We start from the raw sequence: 25,044 nt of genomic DNA, 5'->3' as shown, positions 1-25,044 counted from the left end.
CCAAACTGTCTCTCGCTCTCTCCAAACTGTCTCTAACTCTCTCCAAACTGTCTCTCACTCTCTCCAAACTGTCTCCAACTCTCTCCAAACTGTCTCCAACTCTCTCCAAACTGTCTCTCGCTCTCTCCAAACTGTCTCCAACTCTCTCCAAACTGTCTCTCGCTCTCTCCAAACTGTCTCTCGCTCTCTCCAAACTGTCTCTAACTCTCTCCAAACTGTCTCTCGCTCTCTCTCCAAACTGTCTCCAACTCTCTCCAAACTGTCTCCAACTCTCTACAAACTGTCTCCAACTCTCTCCAAACTGTCTCTCGCTCTCTCTCCAAACTGTCTCCAACTCTCTCCAAACTGTCTCCAACTCTCTACAAACTGTCTCCAACTCTCTCCAAACTGTCTCCAACTCTCACTAACCGCAACTCTCCATCAAACACCCACATTTTGAATGAAGTCTGAGGGGTTTATATCGCTGTCATAGCTCGCGGCAAAGTTCGAACCACTTCCTGAACCAGTCACGTGGTACAGCCGGGCAGCGAGGCTTCGGACGTCATCATTTTCAGCTCCTCCCATAAATGAAGCAAGCCTCGATACGCGCTTCGCGGAAACGCCCCCTCCATTACTCGACACACATTTCGAAGCCTCGATACAGAACGTCACATCACTACAAAATTGCAAAGCTTCTGAAGCGTGATCATCGAACAATCAAGCGTTTCATTCAATAGTCAACAGGGTCGCAAGAAGCGTGTGGAAAAACCAAGGTGCAAAATAACTGCCCATGAACTGAGAAAAGTCAAGCGTGCAGCTGCCAAGATGCCACTTGCCACCAGTTTGGCCATATTTCAGAGCTGCAACATCACTGGAGTGCCCAAAAGCACAAGGTGTGCAATACTCAGAGACATGGCCAAGGTAAGAAAGGCTGAAAGACGACCACCACTGAACAAGACACACAAGCTGAAACGTCAAGACTGGGCCAAGAAATATCTCAAGACTGGTTTTTCTAAGGTTTTATGGACTGATGAAATGAGAGTGAGTCTTGATGGGCCCGTGGCTGGATTGGTAAAGGGCAGAGAGCTCCAGTCCGACTCAGACGCCAGCAAGGTGGAGGTGGAGTACTGGTTTGGGCTGGTATCATCAAAGATGAGCTTGTGGGGCCTTTTCAGGTTGAGGATGGAGTCAAGCTCAACTCCCAGTCCTACTGCCAGTTTCTGGAAGACACCTTCTTCAAGCAGTGGTACAGGAAGAAGTCTGCATCCTTCAAGAAAAACATGATTTTCATGCAGGACAATGCTCCATCACACGCATCCAGTGTTGAGAAGGTTACTTTTAAAATGTATTCCATTACAGAATACAGAATACATGCCCCAAAATGTATTCTGTAACGTATTCCGTTCCGTTACTCAATGACAGTAACGTATTCTGAATACTTTGGATTACTTAATATATTATCATGCTTTTTACAACAACGTGAATGTCCTATTGCTGTGTGATTTATTACTATTACTGAAGGTCCGCGACTCCGAACTGTAGTAAAGGGACCTCTGACTAATACGGCGGGGTCTCTGTCGGCTCGTAGCCGAAAAATAGCTTTACTTTGTTGTGTGGGTCAACTTTTCTTGCGAGAGACAGAGAGAGGCGTTGAAAGGCTGCTCCAACGGAACTTATTGTTTCAGAGGAAAACACGAATACGGTGTACAGTCGAGTCTAAATAGCTTACTTACAACTGGGCTCGTCAGGCACTCTTCTTGGCTGAAGTGGTTATTATTATATTTACATGCTTCCAGCTCCCGTTTTTCCTCGATGACAACTCGTACCTTTCCACTCGCCTTTTTCTCCCTCCTCGCGCTCACAGACCCATAACGTGTATGGCAGTCCATTCTCCCTGCAGCACGGACTACACTGAACATGATGCTACATTCTTTAGAGCTATGCTTGTAGCATTCTGCCTGTTAGCTTAGCACAACAACAACAACAACGAAAAGGCCTCTCTCACCCAGGAAACACACAGTCGCAGAAAGAGAGAGGAGAAAGAGCGTCGCCCTGTAACCATGGCAACCGTAACGCTGCCGCCTGGAACAACAGAACGTAGCTGTCAAACAAAACCCAAACAGTCCTGACCCGCGACAAAATGAAACAGGAAAGTACCGCAGTGTAATCCATTTATTTCAACAAAGTAACTGTATTCTGAATACCACCTTTTTAAACGGTAACTGTAACGGAATACAGTTACTCATATTTTGTATTTTAAATACGTAACGGCGGTACATGTATTCCGTTACTCCCCAACACTGCACGCGTCCAAGTACTCCACAGCGTGGCTGCAAGAAAGGGTATAAAAGAAGAAAAACTAATGACATGGCCTCCTTGTTCACCTGATCTGAACCCCATTGAGAACCTGTGGTCCATCATCAAATGTGAGATTTACAAGGAGGGAAAACAGTACACCTCTCTGAACAGTGTCTGGGAGGCTGTGGTTGCTGCTGCACGCAATGTTGATGGTGAACAGATCAAAACACTGACAGAATCCATGGATGGCAGGCTTTTGAGTGTCCTTGCAAAGAAAGGTGGCTATATTGGTCGCTGATTTGTTTTTGTTTTGTTTTTGAATGTCAGAAATGTATATTTGTGAATGTGGAGATGTTATATTGGTTTCACTGGTAAAAAGAAATAATTGAAATGGGTATATATTTGTTTTTTGTTAAGTTGCCTAATAATTATGCACAGTAATAGTCACCTGCACACACAGATATCCCCCTAAAAGAGCTAAAACTAAAAACAAACTAAAAACTACTTCCAAAAACATTCAGCTTTGATATTAATGAGTTTTTTGGGTTCATTGAGAACATGGTTGTTGTTCAATAATAGAATTATTCCTCAAAAATACAACTTGCCTAATAATTCTGCACTCCCTGTAGATGGTCAGTAGTCAATGGTCTGCTATTAATCACTGCCATGACTTCATACAGGAATGTCCTCAGAGAGGAGCTGTCGAGTTGTTTGGCTGATTGTTCCAGAATGGACGTGAGAACACTTCTTATGGTGCGAATATGTCTTTCCCAGACACCACTCATATGACTAGATGCTGGGGTGTTCATGAGAAACTCGCAGTCCAGTTTCCCTAGCTTGGTTTGATCCATTTCCTTAAATGCTTCAATAAACTCATTTCTAGTGCCGACAGAATTCATGCCTTGATCGCATCTTATCTGGCGAACTGTACCTCTGATAGCTATGAATGCACGCAAGGAGTTGATGAGGGAATCCGTAGAGAGATCGTCAAGCATTTCAAGATGCACTGCTCTAGAGCACATGCAAGTGATTAGCAAGTCATAACGCTTTAGCTCCTTGCGGCCTTCTTTCACATAAAAAGGACCAAAGCAGTCCATCCCACAGTAGGTGTATGGCGGTGTGGTCTCTATCCGATCCTCCGGGAGGTCTGCAATCTTCTGCTGCTCTGTGCGCCTTCTGAACCTTCTGCATTTTACACATTTATAGATGTAAGATGACACAATCTTGCTGCATCCAAGAATCCAGAATCCATTAGCTCGAAGTTCATTCATGGTGATCCCTCATCCTTTATGGTATGTCTTCTCGTGATAATGTTCGGCCAGTAGTGCCGACACGTGACTGTCTCTTGGCAGGATTGCTGGATGCTTGACATTGGGATGCAAAGCTGCATGTGTTAAGCGTCCGCCTACCCGAAGAATGCCTTGGTCATCAAGAAGTGGACATAAGAAGTGGACATAACTTGTGTAACTTGTTAATCTTGTCTTCAATCTGCATCACATTGTGGTGTTGCAAGGTTTTTATTTCCTGAACAAAGGCTGTTTCTTGAACCATCTTTATGATTGTTAACTCTGCTTCCTTTCTCTCTTGTAGACTACTGATGTCGTGTGATCTACTCTTGTGATCCATTGCTTCTTTCACATAGCGCTTGAGTCTAGCAACTGCCTTAATCATTCTCGACCAGGAAGATGGCCTCAACTGACCAAGTGCTCAGTGAATACCTCAGGCAGCAGAAACCCAAGAAAGAGGAGGAAGAGGAAGAACCATCATGGAAGGACAGAGCCCTGCACGGTATGTACCACCGGCAGATAGAGGAGGTGGCTGATATCCAGAAATCCTACCAGTGGCTGGACAAAGCTGGACTGAAAGACAGCACAGAGGCACTAATCATGGCAGCACAAGAACAAGCTCTGAGTACAAGATCCATAGAGGCTGGGGTCTATCACACCAGGCAAGACCCCAGGTGCAGGCTGTGTAAAGATGCCCCAGAGACAATCCAGCACATAACAGCAGGGTGCAAGATGCTAGCAGGCAAGGCATACATGGAACGCCATAACCAAGTGGCCGGCATAGTGTACAGGAACATCTGTGCCGAGTATAACCTGGAAGTCCCGAGGTCAAAATGGGAGATGCCCCCAAGGGTGGTGGAGAATGACCGAGCTAAGATCCTGTGGGACTTCCAGATACAGACGGACAAAATGGTGGTGGCTAACCAACCGGACATAGTGGTGGTAGACAAACAGAAGAAGACGGCCGTAGTGATCGATGTAGCGGTTCCGAATGACAGCAATATCAGGAAGAAGGAACACGAGAAGCTGGAGAAATACCAAGGGCTCAGAGAAGAGCTCGAGAGGATGTGGAGGGTGAAGGTAACGGTGGTCCCCATGGTAATCGGAGCACTAGGTGCGGTGACTCCCAAGCTAGGCGAGTGGCTCCAGCAGATCCCGGGAACAACATCGGAGATCTCTGTCCAGAAGAGCGCAGTCCTGGGAACAGCTAAGATACTGCGCAGGACCCTCAAACTCCCAGGCCTCTGGTAGAGGACCTGAGCTTGAAGGATAAACCGCCCGCAGGGGCGTGCTGGGTGTTTTTTTTTTATATCAAATCAAAGCTAAATGTATCACCTCATCAGGAAATGTGGGGACACAGTGGGCAATGATAAGAATGCTGGCTGTTGCTGGGCCACGTGCACCCAATAAACTAACTGTGCTCCCTCAGATGAATTCTGAGTTACACTAATTCATATAATTTTGGTGCTGAAAAAACTCAAACACACTTGTTGCTGAGACATTATTCCAGTGCAAGTTCGGATAATTTTTTGAGTGAGTAGTTTTGTGTTTCTGTAGCACAGTTAGCTGTTCTAGTTAGAAAAGACCACTTCTACATTTGATGAAAGCAGTCAGTTGGAGATAGTTGTCTCACTGGCCCTGGAGTTGGTTGTCACACAACTAAGTCCCTGAGTATAAGAAATGTTTTGCAGTTAGTCATGTAAAGGCTGTGATATTTTTTTTGTTTTGTTTTTGCCAGATTGGTTTGTGCTGAGCCATGTAACGATAGCTGGCCCAAGGAACTATGGCATTCCTTGTGTTGTCAAAACTGATGTCACCAAGTACCCTTGGCAATCCATGGGTATACGTTTGTAATGACTGACTTGAGTGGCTGAGTAAGTTTCAGGGTTGCTAGATTAAGACTAAAAACTTTAAAATGGAAATCCCAAAAAGTTTTCATATTTAGATGATCAAGACTTAAAATGGAGAGGAGTTCAGTCACTTTGATATTGATGTGGTTCTTCTTTGTTCTCACATGTTTACACTGAATTGCTTATCATTGCTCGGGTTACCTCTTGGAAAATCTTGGACAAAATGAATTTTGGTAAATGCTAAATGAACTAATTTTGTTATGGCGCTTTTCTACTCTCCTGGAGCACTCATTCACACTCATCCATACAAGCCCTTTTTTATGCTTAAATGCTTTCATTTTAGCATCAGATATAAAAAACATCTGGCATATTTTTATGATATCAGTGATGCATCAATTCAAATTAGAGTCATCGAATGTGGATTCTGTTCTCAGTTGTTTTTATGGATCTAATAAAGCCTGATAAAGCTAACTGCAAAAATGTAAAGGATTCCCACTTTGAGCAAGTACATTAGGTTTTGACTATTGAACGATGAATCAATGATTAACAGTTCATGGAAGAATATGTGTCATAACCAACCTGCTCTACCCTAATTATGGTATCAAGTAAGACTGGGAGGTATGTTATTTGTACTTCACCACCCTTCTCTGTCATTTGTAAAAAAAAAAAAAATGCTTGTTAACATGTTGACAATGTTTTTCAGCAAATGCCATAAAAAAGTTATAAAAATCAGTCCCTCAGCTTCTGATAAAAAAATCAGTGGCACAGCATTTCAAATTATGTGAAGCAAGCCAAATAAAAATTGGTGCTCAAAAGATAAATGAGAGAAGAGAGCAGACTTCAGCAAGGCCTCAAAGAGATGTTCTCATTGATGTCCAAAGGATGATGTTCTCATGGATGAGTAACTTGTCTTTGTGCTTTTGTAAAGGGCTCAAATACTGTTATGTTGAAAATACAGTATGCTCTCATGCTGTAAAATGTGTGTGATATAGAAGCTGGGAATTGTATAAATGAGTGTGCTTCTCTGGTGACTCTGTCTATTCAGTGGACTATACCTGTCTGTCTATACCTGTGGTTCACAGGCTTCTCTCTTGCTTTCCATGTTTACAGACATTTCAGTTTACTTTAAATTACTTTCCCAAAGCTCAATTGCTAAAGGGCTTATGGTAGCCTAATTGAAGAAAAAAGTGTAAGTTTATAGTATAAGTTAATAAACGTACCTTGTCCCCGATCACTGACTGGGGCTGATCAAAAGGTAGAATGATGTTATGTATATCACTGATTACTGCTGTAAGGTTTGGGGTGTTTTTGCACTTCCACAGTGAGCGAGTGAGTTTGCTTCAGTATGACGTTGCAGTAAGGGCCAATATAAAGCTTCAGGCAAAGAAACAAAGAGAGAAGCAATATTCCACCTAACTAAACCAAGGATTTCACATAGGGCAAACAGAGCTTTTGTTCCAACATGTAAAAAAAAAACTTGCCAGCTTTTGTTTGGTTCCCCTCTAAAATTTTATTTTGGACAGCTTATATTTTACAGCTTATATTTAGTGATAGCAGTGAGAACAGGCACTGCAGACATTGGTTTTCTTTTGTTCCACAGCAGGGTCAGTCCTGCTTCACGAAAATCTTCATGTGAAAAGTAGATAAGAGGATTCAGACCACAGTCTAGATATGACAAAATTGTGGACAATGTCCTTAAAAAATCTGGTGCCGGTGACAGGTCCATCTTAGCCAGCAGGATCAACTGAAGCAGAAGAAATATTCTGTCAGTGTTGATTTCAAGAACAACTGCTGTGAAAAAAAATGTTTTCCACAAAGAAAATGAAAATAAAGTCACTTAAAGTTGTTTTGTAAGAACTGGAATTAGATAAGACAGTCTTAACCTGGGAATACACCAGGTGCATATAATTGAGCTGGTATCTCTGATACGATTTTGTATAGTCTTTCTCATGGCTTGAAACCACATTCGGAAAGACTACACAAAATCGGGCATTTAGTCTACACTTGTCTTTTAATTTAAAATTTACTGGATTCCCCGTGCTGCTGCAGCCGTTCACAATGTATGGTTAGTTAGGATTCTGTGATTCAGATGATGCAGCAGAACACGTGTACATGAATGCTTACTCCGTTAATTAAACCCCATCATAAATCTCTTTTTTTCAGTAGATATTTCCAGACCCTATTTTATTCCTAAAGTGTTATACTTTAGGAATACTAAAACTATGTAATCTGTATGTGAACAGCTATAGGTCCCAAATTTCAAAATTCATATGGCCTGGATCTGGCCCACACAGTGTGCTTTCACACAGTGTGAATGACGGCCCTTTGGTGGCCCAGACCTGGTTTCCCTGAGGTAGCCCGCACATGGGCCAGCACAAGGCCAGTTGCAGACACACTGGAGGTCCTTTGCTGGCCCATGTGTTACCTCTGGCAAACCTGACATGTATGACAGCAAAATAATTTCACATCCTTCTGCATGCTAGGCCAATAAAGATGGCGGCTGCATGTCTCCGAAGTACATCCTCACAGGTTTTACTCCTATCAACAGATTGCACATCACTTTTATTTAATAGCGGATCGCAGAGGTCACTTAGAAAGTGGTTCACTTTTCCTTCTGGTTCCACAACTTTTTTGGCCCTAAGTAATCACACATGTCAGGAAAGCTTTAGGAAACTTTTTTATCTCAGGGAAGTCCACTGGGTAATCACTGGCTGACAGAGCAACTTTAAATCCACAAATTTTATTATGGACAATGATGTATCCATGTACACATTATCAAGGTAAAGCTTGTGTACCAGCAGAATCTCATCATCATATTTAAAAAAAAACAAAGAATTGCCACTGTACCTCAGACACAAAGAAGGGAGTGTAGCAGATCATACAACAGGACCCCAACAGAGGAGTAACTTTAGACAGATCTTCTGCTTCATTACTGACACGAAGAGAAAAATAAAATGGAGAGTGAAAAATGGTTAACCCATACCATGGGTATACCCCCCAAAAACCATAACAAAAACCAAATGTGTACCAAGGCCTAATCTTAGCTGAGAAGCAACAACATAAAGAAATAGTAGCACTTGTTTTGTTAATGTGCTAAACAATCTGTGGAAAAATTCAGTAAGTAAAATGTAAATTTTATCCTTGGATTTTAAGCTTTGTAATTTTGTAGCAAAAAAACCCCCCTTCAATATACATTAACAAGTTTCATGCTTAAATGCAAAACGGAATAGATTATGACAAGTACATGAATATCAAATAAAATAAGCTATATTTACAATTTAAAGTATAAAGTATAAAATTAAATAAAAGCATTTTTATATTAGTCAGAGGCCAAAAATGGGTTCTGTCAGTACTGTACTTCCTGTATGAAATAGATTTGATGTTTGTTCATGTGTATCTGACAGGTGTGTTTCTGACTGAGTGAGCATGTGTGTCTGTAAGCCTTTAAAGGACCATGCAGTGGCTGCAGTGAGAAATAGTCAGCATATCAGCACTGTGAAGTTTTCCTTGTCTTTTGATGCAGCAATGGCAGTAATGAGTGGGCAATACTGTGGCCTCACAGCAGGACGGTCTTGGGTTCAAAGCCACCATTTGGGCCAGGCCTTTCTGTGTGCCTGTGTGGAGTTTTCTTGTTCTTCCCATGTCTGGGTGTGTTCTCTCTGGATATCCGGGCTTCCCTCTACAGTCCAAAGACATGCAGTTAGTGGGCCTAGGTCTGAATGTGAGAGTGAATGATTGTATGTCTGTCTGTGTTAGCCGTGCGACAGACCTGTCCAGGGTATATTGCCCTATGGTAGCCGGGATACACCCCCGTCCACACTAGCGTTTTCAGTCGTTTTCACAGAGTTGTGCGTCCAGATTGAAACGGCCGAAAACGCTTACGTTTCAGTACTGCGCATGCGTGAAGCGCAAGAAGATTCGCCCTGCCTCATTTCTGTCAGCCATTTATTTACTTTCCGGGTCGTTGAAATGTTGCGGCAAAATGTTGAAGAAAAGCATTTTTTAAATGGACTAACAATGAGGTGGGGTTGTTGCTGCGAGTAACACAAAAGTACAAAGTTGCCAAAGCAAGTGAGAATTAAATAATTTGAAGAAAAGCTATCTGGAGCATGTACAGACTGATATTAACCTTTAATAGGGCTGTCAGAATTGAGAGCAAACAAAACAACTGCTGCATAATGCCCTCCGCTATCTCTGTTTAATTGGTCACATGACTAAAATGCGTCATCGTTTTCAAGTGTCCACACTGCGACGGGACAGCTCCGTTTTGAAATGTCTGTGTTTTCGAGAGCGTTTTCAAAACGCTGCATTTTTCCTTGGGGAAAACGCCGTCTCAGTGTGGACGGGAGGCCGAAACGGAGAGAAAACGATGCGTTTTCAAATGAATGGTAAATGGCCTGTATTTGTATAGCGCTTTTACTAGTCCCGCCTAGGGACCCCAACGCACTTTACGCACCCAGTCATCCACCTATTCACACACTGGTGGAGGCAGCTACAGTTGTAGCCACAGCTGGGGCAGACTGACAGAAGCGAGGCTGCCATATCACAGTAGGCGGTAGGTGAAGTGTCTTGCCCAAGGACACAACGACCGAGACTGCCCGAGCCGGGGCTCGAACCGGCAACCTTCCGATTACAAGGCGAACTCCCAACTCTTGAGCCACGGTCAATGATGAAAACACATTAGTGTGGACGTAGCCTCAGTCTGTTTTCTCCAGTCTCACCTGCCTGCCTCCCTGCCTTCACGGTCTGAAATCAAGGATCATTACTCCACTAGACTCACCCAGGCCTTGTTTCCTCGCTTCCCCCTTCCTGCATTACTCCACCTGCACTCAGTAAAAGGACCAGATGTTACAGTCCCTGATAGTGCATTGCTTTAAAAGGAGATAATCTTGGGGGATGGTTGTTATGTGAAAAGGCAGCCCAGAAACTTTACCAGCAGCACACATTGTTGTGTGGATTTTCTTTTGCACTCAACTTTCTCAGCTAGACACCTGAGGACCTGGCTGTGTCTCCATGTGTATCTGCCCTGAGTAAGGCTAGTCCTACAACCAACCAAGATGTGTTTGAGTGTGGCTGGGACTGTACACAGGGGGCAGGATGGGTCCTTTCAAAACCACAGCTGCAGATTTATTGGGGTAGGTAGCACATTGTATGTCACTCGGATTATGAAACTTAGTCTATTAGACTCCATTCCCCAGATTTCTCTCCATGAGGTTTCTGAGGTTTCCTCTTTTCCACACTCTCCCAATTCATCCAGCGACCCTGCTTGGCCAGCGCTACAGCTCTCAAACAAGTGAGACTGTTCAGACTGCCACTGTGGATTTCCTCTGTCATTACTCACCATCATCCAGTCTTGCACCACTGCCAAGCTCTGCCAGCCACGGTTCATGTTCCATCCCCTCTAGTGTGAAATACCATAGTCCATGTTCATAGCATTTTGCTACCGTAGTTTATGTTCATAGCTTTAAGCTCCTAGTCAGAGGACTCATAGTTCATATCCATGCATTCCAGCCTTGTTCTTAGTTTTAGCTTTTGCCTCCTCTGTATTTACCTTGTGCATGTAAATAAAGTTCTGTTCACTTCACTTTGAGCCTCCGCTTGAATCTGCTCCTGGGTCCACTTCTTGTTTCTGGGTCATAAGCCGTAACAGTTATTTGAAAAAGCCATGCCACTGCTTCCCTCCTCTCTCACACAGCTCAATCCACATGTACTGTCCATGGCACGTATGGGTCTTTCTGGAATGTGTAAGCAAACCTTGGAGCAGCTGGAGAACACTTCAGCTTACGTGGTTTATTTTTGGCATGGCTGTAAATCTTATACTTGCTACACTGAGGTCTGTAGTCATCAAGTGTTTTGAGTGCCTCAGCATATCAGAGACTGTCTACCCCCCTCCCAGAGCAAATTGGTCCATGAAGGATCACCATCGCCCTCCACAGAGCGCTGAGCCAAACAAACAAGCCAAACAAAGGCTTAGCACTGTAGGGCTTCGTTAGCATGTAGGACTCCAGAGGCAGCTGATGCACACTGGCAAGCAGAACATGACTCATGCAGTAGCTGAAACAAAGCCTCAAGTGTGGGAGGACTTTGGTGTGACCATGACTGGCAAACCATCATGCAGCTCTATATATCATAGAGATGTATGCCTATATTGCATGCCTTCAATATCATTTGAAGACATATGTAAGGCATTGACTGGAATAAATCACAGGGTGTCGCTGTTGAGCTGCATATACATTGTAGATTTAAGGTATTTTGACCATTTGTCCTCTACAGGGGAAAGCTGCTGTCACGGCCAGGCGGATCAGCTGCACGCTGATCAGCTCTTTCTCTCGCCGGGGTGGAACTCATTGTGGGTTCACGCCCTCGACAGATGAGACACCTGGGTCTCATTAAGACGATCAGCATTTAAACCAGGAGGCGACTGCTGTTCATCACTGGATCGTTGTCTACCGCGCGTTAGTGAAGTCAAGCTACAGCAAGTCTAGTTAAGAGTATTTTCCTTTGTGCGTCGTACTTAACCCTGTCTACAGAGCTTCCTGGATTTTCCCCCGTGTGATTCCCGTGTGGCAGTGTCCCCATGGACTTCCCTGGAGACCCCTTCTTCCCTCACTCAGCTGTATATAGCACACCCCCCCCCCCCCCCCCCCCGCACCTTCTTGTATATACACCTGGTGAATTGTAAATAAATCCTTCTTGTGAGCATCAGAACCGGAGTCCTGTGCTTGAGTCCTCCTCCAAACCGTAACAGCTGCATCCCGCTGAGATGCCTTCTGCACAAGAAGCAGTCTGGGGGACGAGGAATAACTGGCCCATCACTAGGGTAATGCCACTGAGGTAGCTAAACAGCTTCTTGTTGGCTGGAGCCCTGGGGTAAGCGAAGTTTTCCCTGAGTTCCTAAAGGCTTTAGATGTTGTAGGGCTATCTTGAATGACACATCTCTGCAACATTGCATGGAGATCTGGGGCAGTGCCTCTGGACCGGCAGACTGAGGTGGTGGTTCCCATCTTTAAGAAGGGAGAGAGGTGGATGTACACAAGAGGATCACACTCCTCAGTCTACCTGGGTAGGTAGGTCTATTCCACAGTACTGGTTGTTAAACTTCGGACACAGAGGAGCAATGGGGTTTCTGTCCTGGTCGTGGAACACTGGATCTGATCTTTATCCTCTCAAATATATTTGAGGGAGTGTGGGAGTTTGACCGACCAATCTACATCTGTTTTGCATTAAACAGCATCCCTCGGAGTGCCCTATGGAGGGGTGCTTCAGAAGTGTAGAGTGTCTGGTGTCCCATTTTCGTTGGGTTTTGGATTTCACCAGGACTGCCCTTTCTCACTGATTATGTTCATCATTTTTGTGGACAGAATTACTGGGATTAGCCAGGTGGCAGCAAGCTCCTACTTTGCTGGCCTCAGAATTTTATCTGTGCTTTTTTGCAGATGATGTGATTTTCTTGGCTTCATCACGTGGTGGCCTCCAGCTCGCATTAGAGCAGTTAACAGCAGAGTGTGAAGTGGCAGGAATGAAAATCAGCACCTCCAAATCTGTGGCCATGATTGTCAACCAGCAAAGGGTGGAGTGCCACCCTCGGTCAGAGAAGAGTTGTTACCACAAGTGGAGAAGTGGAGGTATCTCAGATTCTTGTTCACGAGTTAGGGGAGAGATTAAATAAAACCTTGATAGATGAAATGGTGGCCACAGCTGCAGTTATGCGGATAGTGTACCAGTCCATTGGGGTGACGAGAGAGCTAAGTGTAAAAGTGAAGCTCTCAATTTACCATTCAATCCATGTCCCTACCTTCATCTATGGTCTTAAGCTATGGGTTGTGACTCAAAGAGTAAGCTGGAGGATGTGGCTAGGGAAAAGGGGGGTCTGGGTTTCTCGGCTTAGGCTGCTGCCCCCGCAACCCAGCCGTGAATAAGTGGAAGACAATGAATGGGTGGATGGACAATTGTATTATTATTTATATCCGTACAATATTTTTTGGTAATGATGTAATAATGCAGCTTGATTTTTATCTTAAGGTGTGAAGAAAACGTTTTAAGAAGAGCAAATAGAAGAAGAACCAGGACAGTTGTGTCCTCCATCACAGATCGTGTGCCGACTGTGGTGAGTTAAGGGGTTTACCTGCAGGTTCAAGGTCACTGCATTCATAGAAGACTGTTCAAAGAAGTCCTACAATTAGTTAATGCTTCAATTAGAGATGGCACGATACCACTTTTTTATGTCCGATACCGATACCGATATCATAAATTTGGATATCTGCCGATACCGATATGAATCCGATATAGTGTTTTTTAATCAACAAAACTGTTTTTTAAAATATCTTGCTGCATTTTGCAAGTCTGCAAGTTCATACTCAAGTTTAAAACAACAACTACACTAAAGCTATTCTGTTATACCTGTATACAAAAAAAATATTTCATAGTTCAGCAATACTGATCAATCTAATAAACTTAGACCTACACCATCCTCCCTATTCTGGTATTTTAAAGAGTACTTAGCGTAAATATTAAGCAACCTAACTAATAGGGTTCCAACTCCCAGCAACAACAAAAATAAATAAATAAAAAATAGGGAACCACCCCTCACGCTCCACCTCATGATGCTTAATCAACGTAATCAACCTTAATTTGATGCAGTGTGAAAAAAAATGCACAGAAATCAATTATTTTTCAAGAAATATTAAATAGATTCAACATCTTTCTTCAACAAAATTGCAGACTGCACAGATGGTACCTTCCCAAAGGAAAAAGTACTATAGCTTACTAGGGTATATATATTAGACTTAATAGTTACTATATACAGTAATTGACTTCTATTCATTTTACATCAAATTAAAACTTTGGGTGTCAGATAATTATTTATTAAAAGCTAGACATTTTAAATGAGAATAAGAAAGAAAAGTATGTCTTTGTGCCCCCTTTTCCCAGTTAATGCCCTATCGGCCCCCCTGGCTAAACTTTGCTAGATCCGCCCCTGCACAGTTACCAGCCGTCAGCTACGTAGAAAAAGATCCTGGTGTAGAAAGTAATATTAAATAAATTCTAACAACAGCTTATCAAGCTTAAACGTGCTGCTGTTGTTCAGCCGCTGGTTTCCTCTTTCTGGTGCAAAGTGGGCCAAAAACAAACAAGAGAGACGGACTCACAACAGAAAAGCCGATCAGCTGATCATTAGCAGTTTCAGATTGAAGTAGCAGCCGGAGAGCGAGAGGCAGTCGCTAGTTAAGCTTAACTGGGAATGCTTTACAAACATTCAGAGATGGACTTACACACTTGCTTTACTTCTCTCGGGGATAACTTTGTCGGAGATGAAATGCCAGGTTGCTAGCGAAGCTCCACATGCTATCCAGACCACCGACAGGTCCCGCATGCCACAGCTGCTCTATCACGTGATGCATACTGCTCCGACGTTCTGAGGCGAGTTACGGCGTGTTGCAAGTTTTGTGAGGTGCTTTCGTGATATTTAATGGATCGGATTACATTTTTTTATTTTTCTCCGATATCCGATCCAGTAATTTAGGTCAGTATCGGACCGATACTGATACGTAATATCGGATCGGTCCATCTCTAGCTTCAATATTAAATATCTATCTATCTTAAAGATCAATCTGTCTCTATTAATTAGCTATATAACTCAGGCTTTTAAGGTGGCAGTAATTAGACTATTACTTAAAAAGTCATCCCCTGACCCAGCTGTCAGTCCATCTTAATTTCCCATCCCATTCCTATTTTATTGTCTATAATAAATGCGTAAGTCCATTTGGGTCCTCTCTCCATTTTTCCACAGACCTGATGTGACAGAAAGACCGGACCTGTGCCGCTATAATGGACCCAGTGGACCTCAAACTATACAAGCAGGAGCAAGCAGCGGTTTCCCTTCTGGAGGGGAAGCTGAGGTAGAAACCGTTGCTCAAACCCGAGTAGAAGCACATTTTCAACAGGACTTGTCTGGCTCTGGGGTCCCTCAAAAGCTGCACTCCACCCCTGCCGCCCCACCTGCACCTGAGCCTCAGTAGTGGAAAGTGGGTGTCGCTCGCCAATCTTTGGCTGCCCCACTGCCTCCTCATCAACAAGGTCTTTCACCTTGACATGGCTCAGCAACTCTGCCTCCTGTCTTGGCATAACGGATGCTCCATAACTCAGCATCTCTTCTCTCTCCACGAGGCTCCTGCTGTCACTGCTGCTCTTCTCGTGCGGAGCAGTACCCGGTGGTGAGTGAGACAGACTTTTTTCCTCTCTATCACCATAGGTCAACGGCTCCTGTTCGCGCTGCTAAATAGCTAACGACTGTTTATGAACAACCTAAAGAACTGTTTTGCCCTCTGAGTGTATCACCAAGGACATTTACATCTTCAATCACTTCTCTCTTCCTGTGAACATGCCAGAACCTTTCTCTCCACCTCAGCTCCTGCATGACTGCTGGGCATGCTGCCGCCATCCAGAACTGTTTCGTCTCTATATATCATAGAGATGTATGCCTATATTGTATGCCTTCAATATCACTTGAAGACATATGTAAGGCAGTGACTGGAATAAGTCACAGGGTGTCGCTGTTGAGCTGCATCCTCTGCAGGACACCGTAGTTCAGGTTTCTCATTTCCGCCGGTGCCATCTTGGTTCAGTGTTCACTGTGGTTTGCAAAGGTAAGCACTGCCAGTGGCATACCACATTGGTTTTGTAGTGTTCTACTGTATGACATAGCATTTTTTAATTAAACTAAGCATATAATGTGTTTATTAAGAGGTTCATGCACTTTCCGATTAGAGTGTGAGGAGTTTGTGTTTATGTTTCGTTTGGAAATATCTGCCACAATTTTGGGCTACATTTCTGCTTGTTAGCAGTGCACCTGCAAAGTAATGCAAGAAGGAGCACAGCTACTATTTGCTAGTTGTCCCGCTATGTTAATTTACCTGAACCCAAGGAAAGTTGTAAAGGTGCCTTCATCACATGAATACTTTTATGTAATGTGTTTTTTGTTGTTGTTGTTGGCTTTTGCTATGTGTTAATACTCACTGAGTGTTTACTGTGGTTTGCAAAGGGCCAGCAGCAGAGTTGGACTGGTTGAATGAATTTATTAATCTAGGCTGGGCTACTGTAATTCATTATTATCTGGCTGTCCAAAGAACTCCCTGAAAAGCCTTCAGTTAATCCAAAACGCAGCCCTGAGAGTACTGACAGGGACTAGAAAAAGACAGCATTTTTCCACATTGGTAAATCTAGAATCAAATGGGTAAATCCTTCCATTCACATAAAAGGTCTTGATTTCACTATTTATGTGCTTATAGATACACCACTCTTTAGTTCTCAGAATCAGAATCAGAGAGACTTTATTTATCTCCAAGGGGCAATTAAGATAACACACAGCCGCATGATGTTAAAGATAAGGACAACAAGAACAGGCAATAAGAGTGAGATAATAAATACACAGATAATTCCAGTATATACAGTTTTAAAATTAAAGTGACTGAATAAGTGAATAAGTAACTGTAAGTGAATAAAGTGAATAAAGCGTCAGCAGTTTAAAAAAAGAGTGTAGAGTAGTTTATGTTTATGGATGTGGGAAATGGTCTGGAGTTAAAAAGCAGAGTGGCTTTGGCGATAAAGGTGGCTCTTCTCCTCTCGGTCCTGCATTTCCTGCAGGACTGAGCATTGACCAATGATTTTAGAGCACACTGATGCAGTGTGCTCTAAAATCATTGGTCAATGCTCAGTCCTGCATTTCCTGCAGGACTGAGCATTGACCAATGATTTTAGAGCACACTGATGCAGTGTGCTGCAGTCTGTTCCTGTATGAAGGCTGAGGGAGTGGAACCAGCAGGTGATGGAGAAGGTCATGATGCTTTCCAGGAAGGCATAGTAAAAAGTCATCATGATGGGTGTGCTGACTCCAAAGCAGTTGAGTTATAAGGAGGTGTAGCCGTTGGTGGCACCTCCTGAGAATCTCCTCTGTGTTGGCAGAGAATTTCAGGTTGTCAAAGATGGTTCCCAGGTATTTGTACTCCTCAGCTACCTCCACTGGCTTCCCGTGGATGGTGGTGGTGACTGAAGCAGCCAGATCCCTCTGCCTACTGGAGAAGGTCACCACCATCTCTTTGGTTTTCCTCATGTTCAGTTCAAGTTTGGAGCTGTCACACCACTCTACAAACTCCTGCAGAGCGGGCCCGTGGTGTTGTGAGGGGCCTGACAGCAGTGACAGGAGAACTGTGTCGTCAGCATATTTCACCAGGTGACAGTCGGGCTGTGTGGATCTGCAGTCATCGGTGTAGAGGATGAAGAGCAGGGGGGAGAGCATACAGCCCTGGGGGGAGCCAGTGGAGGTGGATCGGAGACCGGAAAGAGAGCTGTTGACCCGCAGTCCTGTTGGTCAAAAAGTCCAATATCCACAGGATTAGCTGATCATCCAGGAAAAATCGGGAGGAAAGTTTAGTGGGCAGGATATAAGGCTGCAGAGTGATGCACGCTGATGAGAAATCAGCAAACAGAAGTCTGGCGGAGCGATCAGGGAGCTCCAGATGTTTGTGGATGGAGTCCAAGATGAAGATTTTTGCATCATCGACACCTCTGCGTGCACGGTAAGCAAACTGGAGTGGGTCCATCAGGGGGTCAGTTGCTCTTACGATGTGCTGTTTTATGATCTTCTCCATGGCCTTCATCACCAGGGAGGTGAGGGCCACGGGACGAAGATCATTCAGAGACTTTGTGTTGTTTCTTTTGGGGATGAGGATGACTGTGGAGTGTTTCCACAGCTGGGGGACGGTGTGACTGTCGACTGAGGGTTGAAATAGAGTCCAGAACACACTTCCTAGGTGCCCTGCACAGTGGCTCAGAGCTCGACTGCTGATGTTGTCAGGGCCGGGTGAGCTCCTCTCCCTGGTCCTTCTGAGGGCTCTCACCACGTCCTCAGTGCTGAAGGTGAGTGCAGAGCTGCCAGGTTTGACTGAGGATCTGGACTCCTCAAGCTCGGTGATATTGTCCATCTCAAACCTGGTGTAGAAAGCGTTGAGGTCATCAGGGAGGGAGGAGGGGTTGCTGCCCTCCACCTGGACGGTTCTGGGGGTGGTGACCACAGTATCCACAGAGGCCATGGTTTTGAGGCCCTGCCAGGCTGAGCAGAGGTCCCATGTGGGGAATTTGTTTTTCAACAGTGTTTTTGTACTCCATGACTTGTTCGTTGATGTCATCAGAGGGAGAAAGAAGGCTGTCCCAGTCAGTGGCTTCGAAACATCCTTGTAGGATGAGGATACTTTCCGCTGTCCACTGCTTGATGTTTTTGGTGACCTTTTTAATCCTCTTGATGACTGGGGTGTAAGCAGGGGCCAGCAGCACGGTGTGGTGGTCTGCTGAGCCGAGAGGGCGGAGGAGTGGGGCTTTAAATGCATCTGGTACAGAGCCGTAGCATTTATCCAGAGTCTTCCCCTGATGTGTGCTGCATGTAACATACTGTTGGTATCCTTTAAGCGACTTGTCAGGGGAACAGTGGTTGAAATCACCCAGGATGAACTTGGGAGAGTCCGGTGATAACTGCTCCAGTTTGTACATATCCATGTGTTAGAACGGCCCAGTCAAAGTCCAGATCTAAATCCAATCGAGAATCTGTGGCAAGATCTGACAACTGCTGTTCACAAACGCTGTCCATCTAATCTGACTGAGCTGGAGCTGTTTTGCAAAGAAGAATGAGCAAAGATTTCAGGCTGTAGATGTGCAACGCTGGTAGAGACAGACCCTAAAAGACTGGCAGCTGGAACTGCAGCAAAAGCTGGTTCAACAAAGTATTGACTCAGGGGGCTGAATAATTACGCACACCCCACTTTACAGTTATTTATTTGTAAAAAATGTTTGGAATCATGTCTGATTTTCGTTTCACTTCTCACGTGTGCACCACTTTGTGTTGGTCTTTCATGTGGAAGTCCAATAAAATTTATTCATGTTCGTGGCTGTAATGTGACAAAATGTGGGAAAGTTCAAGGGGGCCGAATACTTTTGTAAGCCACTGTATATAGTCAGTCTCAGCTGACTGTCAGTTCACCTTAACTTAGTCTAGCCCAGGGGTCGGCAACCTGTGGCTCTGGAGCCGCATGCGGCTCTTTTGTCCTTATACTGCGGCTCTGGGTGGTTTGGGAAAATAAATTAGAAGTATTGAGCTGAAGTGTATTTTATTTGTGTTTAGTTCTGTTTTTTAACTTGTAGTTCTAAATTGGAAGATTATTGTGATTTTGAAATATAAAAATAAAATTATATCTTATTATTTTTTCATCGTCAAAATAAGCGTCACACTCGCAGAAGCCGGTGTACCCGTCGAAACGCCGTGCATTTATCGAGACTTTCGACCCCAGGTAGGCCAATCGTGGATCTTCGGATCCACATTATGTCGGCAGCTGTTCTCCACCGTGAACTATGTTAAAAATAAACACCGCTCACGCCTCACAGATGACAGCTTACAGTCCTGCGTAAAGATGAAAGCCCCAATTTGCAGACGCTGTGCGCAGAGGTTCGGGACCACAAGTCTCGTTGTAAACATATCACGGCAGACCCGACGATGTTTCCACGAACACGCTTTTCAGCATCTCTTTATTGACCACTTTTCACACACGGTTGCTGTACGCACACAGCCGGCTGTAGCTTTGCAGCTCACAGCCCGACACACACCAACACAACCAAGGTGCGTCCGCCTCCCCTTCAGCGGCGCTGCAGACCACGCCCCGCCACACACATTAACCAGGCAAAATACATATTTAGGCAGAATTTTGCAAATATCTATTTTTTTTTCAGCAGCATAGTGCTTTTTTTCCAATTATTTTTTAAAAGTCAGGTCAAGGCTCCAAAAGCCCAAAGGCGATATGAGGATGGCTCACAACAGTTTTTGTTTGCTGGATCATTTTAGTTCAGCTGGGTGTCTTTCCTTTTGTTATATTTCTTTAAGAGTTCAAAATGTGTTAATTACATAAATAAAATGTAATTTTCTCTGCAACTTCATGGATTTAAGCAACACACCTTAGTTGCTCTGTGGATTCTTTTAAAAAGCAGTTAAAAACTTTTCTGTTCAAACAAGCCTTTTGTTGATCCACGTATTTTATATTCTTTACATTCTTTACATCTGATCTTTTACATTCTGTATAATGTCTATTGATTGTATTGTTTATTTTAATATTTGTGTACAGTGCTTTGTGACTGCCTGTCTGTGAAAAGCACTTAATAAATAAACTTTACTTACTTTAGTTGTTCACACAAAGTATAAAGGTAAAAAACAAAATGTATAGTGTTATCTTCATTTTAGATTTCAAAAAGTATTTGCGGCTCCCAGTGTTTTCTCTTGCATGGAAACCGGGTCCAAGTGGCTCTTTGGGTGTTAAAGGTTGCTGACCCCTGGTCTAGCCAGTACCACTAGCTTAAGATGAAATCTTAAACTCAACACAGATAGCTAAGAATCACATAAACCTCAGAACCCTCCTGATTAACTCATTTACACAGCTAAATGTCTCTACATAAGAAAGATATTCTCAACAAATCATTACATAGTCCTGAAACAAACAAAAGAAAACATTCCTATTGAAAAAACCCTTCTCTTAGTTTAGCCTGGTGATGTCAGACATGACATCATCAGCACTTTAAAAGTCAGGAAATGCTGGGCAGGCCCTTTCCAACACCTGAGCTACATGGAGACTCAGAACAAAGAAACAATGGTAAGAATGAACAAATAAGTTAAATGTGCAACATAATGAAAAAATAAAATAACTTGTGGCTATTTGAGGATTTCACAGCATGAAACCCAGAGGATTTATTGTTCCCAACTCACTGTAGATCACAAATAAAATTTCCTAGTTTTGCTCACTGCCATTGGATCGGAACTTAGATGAATTTTTGGGAACTTTGTAAGGAGGTTTGCCTCCTCAAAATGGATTATATCCTGCATGGGAGAAGAATTAAGCTATGACCAGGGTGTTCTCCACGTCCACAAAAATAAGCAAGCAAAACTGGTAGTAGATAAATAGCAACAGTTTAGATTTGATTATCTTAAGCTTTTAGTTTTTTCCTAAATTTTTTAAGAATTTGATTCTGTGATTATTTATTACTGACTGAGCTGTTTGTATGGGTATTAACATCCCCTCTTTTGAAGTTCTTATAGGTTACATTAACCTTTAAAATAAACAGATTCCTACTTTCCAGGCCACTAAAGTAAATCCTAGCAAATTTCCAAGTGCTATAGATCATTAAGGAATTAATGAATGTGGCTGTTGACTGTAAGCAAGCTTATTTATTTATTTATTTATTTATTTATTTATTTATTTAGCACTTTTCACAGATAAAAATGACAAAGTGCTTCACAATAAAACCAGAAATAAAAATAAAATAATAATATCCATCCATCCATCCATCGATTCGCTTCCGCTTCTCCTTTTCAGGGTCGCGGGGGGCGCTGGAGCCTATCCCAGCTGTCATAGGGCGAGAGGCAGGGTACACCCTGGACAGGTCGCCAGTCTGTCGCAGGGCCAACACACAGGGACAGACAACCACTCGCACCTAGTGACAATTTGGATTATCCAATTAACCTATCCCCTCAAGCTGCATGTCTTTGGACGGTGGGAGGAAGCCGGAGTACCCGGAGGGAACCCACGCAAACACGGGGAGAACATGCAAACTCCACACAGAAAGACCCCGGCCTGATGTTGGAATTGAACTCAGGACCTTCTTGCTGTGCGGCAACAGTGCTAACCACCGTGCCACCGTGCTACCGTGCTGCCTAGAATAATAATATAAAACAATAAATTGAAAACATAAAACAACAAATGGATTAAAAACTTGTCTGTGTAGAAATATCTTCAGCTGCTTTTCAAAAGAGTCAGTGGAGAATGTACAGCGTAAAGACAATGGAAGAGAATCCCCACATGTTTGGATCCTAGTACATGGGGCCAACAGCAATCCCTGACCTGAAGACCCAAGAGCTGTAGAAGAAGCATGAGGTTATATCTGAGGTAATATCTTAGAAATTACCACATATCATGTTTCTATTTTCTGCCTTTTTACCCTACTGTTACCTTTTTATTACCAAGTTGTAATAGAAAGTGTTACCAAAGACTGTTACAGTAAACCACAAAAGAAGCAGTAAAAGCACGAATAATCATCTGAAGTTCCACCTGTGACACCAGTAGTCTGAGTTTAGAAATTTCTTAGGTCATCAAAACTATTCAGAACAAGTTGTTTGTGGTGGTTCGCAAAACGACCTTACCTGTCAAATATGACGCCCAAATTTCTGAGACTTTATTGAACAGAAGAGTCTAAGAAGCTGATTAATTCCTGAGATTATATGGCCAGGAGCAATAATCAAACGTTCTGTTTTATTTGTATCTAACTGGAGGAGGATGTCATTTAACCCTTGCTTGATTTCTGTCAGACAATTAATAAACTAGGCTTTGAAAGAATAGTATAACAGTATAACTGACAGTCATCAACGTCTGATAAGCAGTTGCTACTATTCAACATTGCCTCAAACTGTTTTTGCACTTCTTTCAGCTGGTTTACCTGTCACTGAAGTGGCAGCCAGTAGCCATTATTACAGAGCAGCCAAAGATGAGCAGTAAGGGGAAGAAGATGCAAATGGAGAAAGCACAGAGATTGTAGACCAGCATGTCTGAGGAGCTGCTCTCCCAGAACACAGTACAGAGAGTCTCAGCAGGATCGTACCTGGAAATCAAAGACGGTAAGACTGACATGGATATAAGAACAGAGAACTGCAAAGCACATGTGAAGGCTTTCAGTTAGCTACATACCTGATCCAAGCATAGACAACAGGGATGCTCCCAAAAACTACCCCTGTAACCCAAGAAGCCAAACATGCTGTCACCATGACAACAAAGATGGCGCCATCTATCGAATTGATGCCAATTGATCTCTGCACACATAGGACTGCTGTAAGATAAATAAAGTATATCTTAATTTACCTTAAAATGTTGTTACAATGGCCCAAACATGAAAAACAACCTAGATTCATGAAATAAAACAATACAAAGTCATTCTTATTGTGTTTTAAATGTTTTGCTAGCTCTGGTTCATTTGTATTAAAGCTTGTGTAAATTCAGAACTGTTTTAGCTTCACGAGTTTCAGAATATTCTGCCAGATTATGTTTCCCAAACCAAAAGATTGACTAATTGACCTAATTAAGTATCCTGACAAAAGGCTGTATAGGGCCAACTGGCCGTCATGGTGTGGTGTGGTGTGTGGCAGGAGCTTCAACTAGCAAGGCCTGTACGAAACGTGCAGGGTGTGTCAGAGATTGAAAGGGCAGGAGGGCGCTGGAGAGGAAGGTCTGGGAGCAGAGTCAGTGAGACTTGAGTGTGGGCTGGTAAAGTCTGGAGCTTGAGCTAAAAGCTGGAGCAATGCACCACAGCCTGTTGGATCCCTGTGTTGTGTCAAGTCAATATACACTGTGAGATCGGCATACGTGTAGCACAAACACAGCTGACGCTGTTAGTGATGCTGTTCCTTTCTCTTCAAAATCACAAGGGTCCAATGAGTAGTGTAAGTCAACTACTGGTAAGGACATAATAGAATGGGGGGCACATAGACCAATCACTGTATTGGACCGGGACTATAAAATGTATACTACCATTTGGCAAAAAGACTGGAAGTGATGTATTTTTTAATCAATGACCAGTCTGGAATCACCCAGTATAGGAAGACTCATGATAATATAGGAAGAGCTTTTCATCCCACTGAATGTGTAAACAGAGAAGGAGTGGGGGCTATGTTTGAGTCTGGCTGTAGAAAAGCAGCATTTGATTCAGTTGGATGGGAATTTCTTTATAAAGTTATGGAAAAGTTTGGTTTTCACAAGACGTTCACACACAATACAGCAAGCTTGCATGTTCGTTTGTGTATGTTTTGTTTTGTTTTTTTGTTTGTTTGCTTTTCATGTGTGTGTGGTTACAGGTTGCTGACCTGTTTTATTTTACTTCTGCTCTGTCATTTTATTTTTTACCTTTTCTTCTTGTTTCTCTTTAAAAAACCTCATTTAGATTTATTTATTATTATTACTACCTACAAATAGGTACTGTGTATTGATTTCAAAGGACAAACGTTATTTTTTATTAAATTAAAAAAAAATTTTTTTACTGGTTTAGTCTTAAAAGGGTAGACATTTGTACACAGCACTGAATGAAATAAAGCATGAAATAAAACTCAGTAAAAGTTTTCAGTTAAGTAGTTGTCTGGTTCAGTTATTTACCTCATAACATTTGAATGGAACATCTACCTTACATTAAACTCAGTGCCCATTATGTTTAGCCAAGCTCCATTTTCAAGGGTTTAAACACAGAACAGAGTCCTGTTGTCCTATGTGTATGAAGCTGTGTAGTACCTGTACTCCCTATAGATGAGCTGACAAGCACAAACTTTAGCAGGGTGACCACCTCACACCACGGGGACGTTTGACCTCCTGTGAGTATGGTCAGCATGGAGGACGAGATGAGGAGGAGGCAGGAGCCTTGACAACACAGTTCATTATCAGAAATGAGTTAGTTATCATGACACTGAGAAACCAACAAACAAAGAAAAGTATAAAAATGATTATAAATATTATTATTATTATTATTATTAATTAATCAGTAGTATTATTTATATTTATTTAGAACAC

At 43.0% G+C, this 25,044-nt stretch overlaps 1 protein-coding gene and 1 pseudogene across 1 annotated transcript; both read right to left on the bottom strand.

The window, feature by feature from the left end:
- Positions 1–6,835: 6,835 nt before the first annotated feature.
- Positions 6,836–23,258, bottom strand: LOC146571846 (uncharacterized). The gene is made up of 4 exons (XM_085278418.1): positions 23,182–23,258; positions 22,934–23,095; positions 8,261–8,345; positions 6,836–7,157 (listed from the first exon to the last, which is right to left on the bottom strand). The coding sequence occupies exons 1-4, from the start codon at positions 23,256–23,258 to the stop codon at positions 6,945–6,947; spliced, it is 537 nt and encodes a 178-aa protein (XP_085134544.1). The 3' UTR covers positions 6,836–6,944.
- On the bottom strand, positions 17,636–18,961 carry LOC146571847 (uncharacterized; annotated as a pseudogene).
- Positions 23,259–25,044: the final 1,786 nt, after the last annotated feature.

This window comes from Mchenga conophoros, linkage group LG6, assembly GCF_057382185.1.
Source record: "Mchenga conophoros isolate Kocher_MC1m ecotype Shallow Benthic linkage group LG6, M_conophoros_male_GT1.1, whole genome shotgun sequence".
Classification (NCBI taxonomy): Eukaryota; Metazoa; Chordata; class Actinopteri; order Cichliformes; family Cichlidae; genus Mchenga; species Mchenga conophoros.
This window is presented reverse-complemented; position numbering and strand designations above follow the sequence as displayed.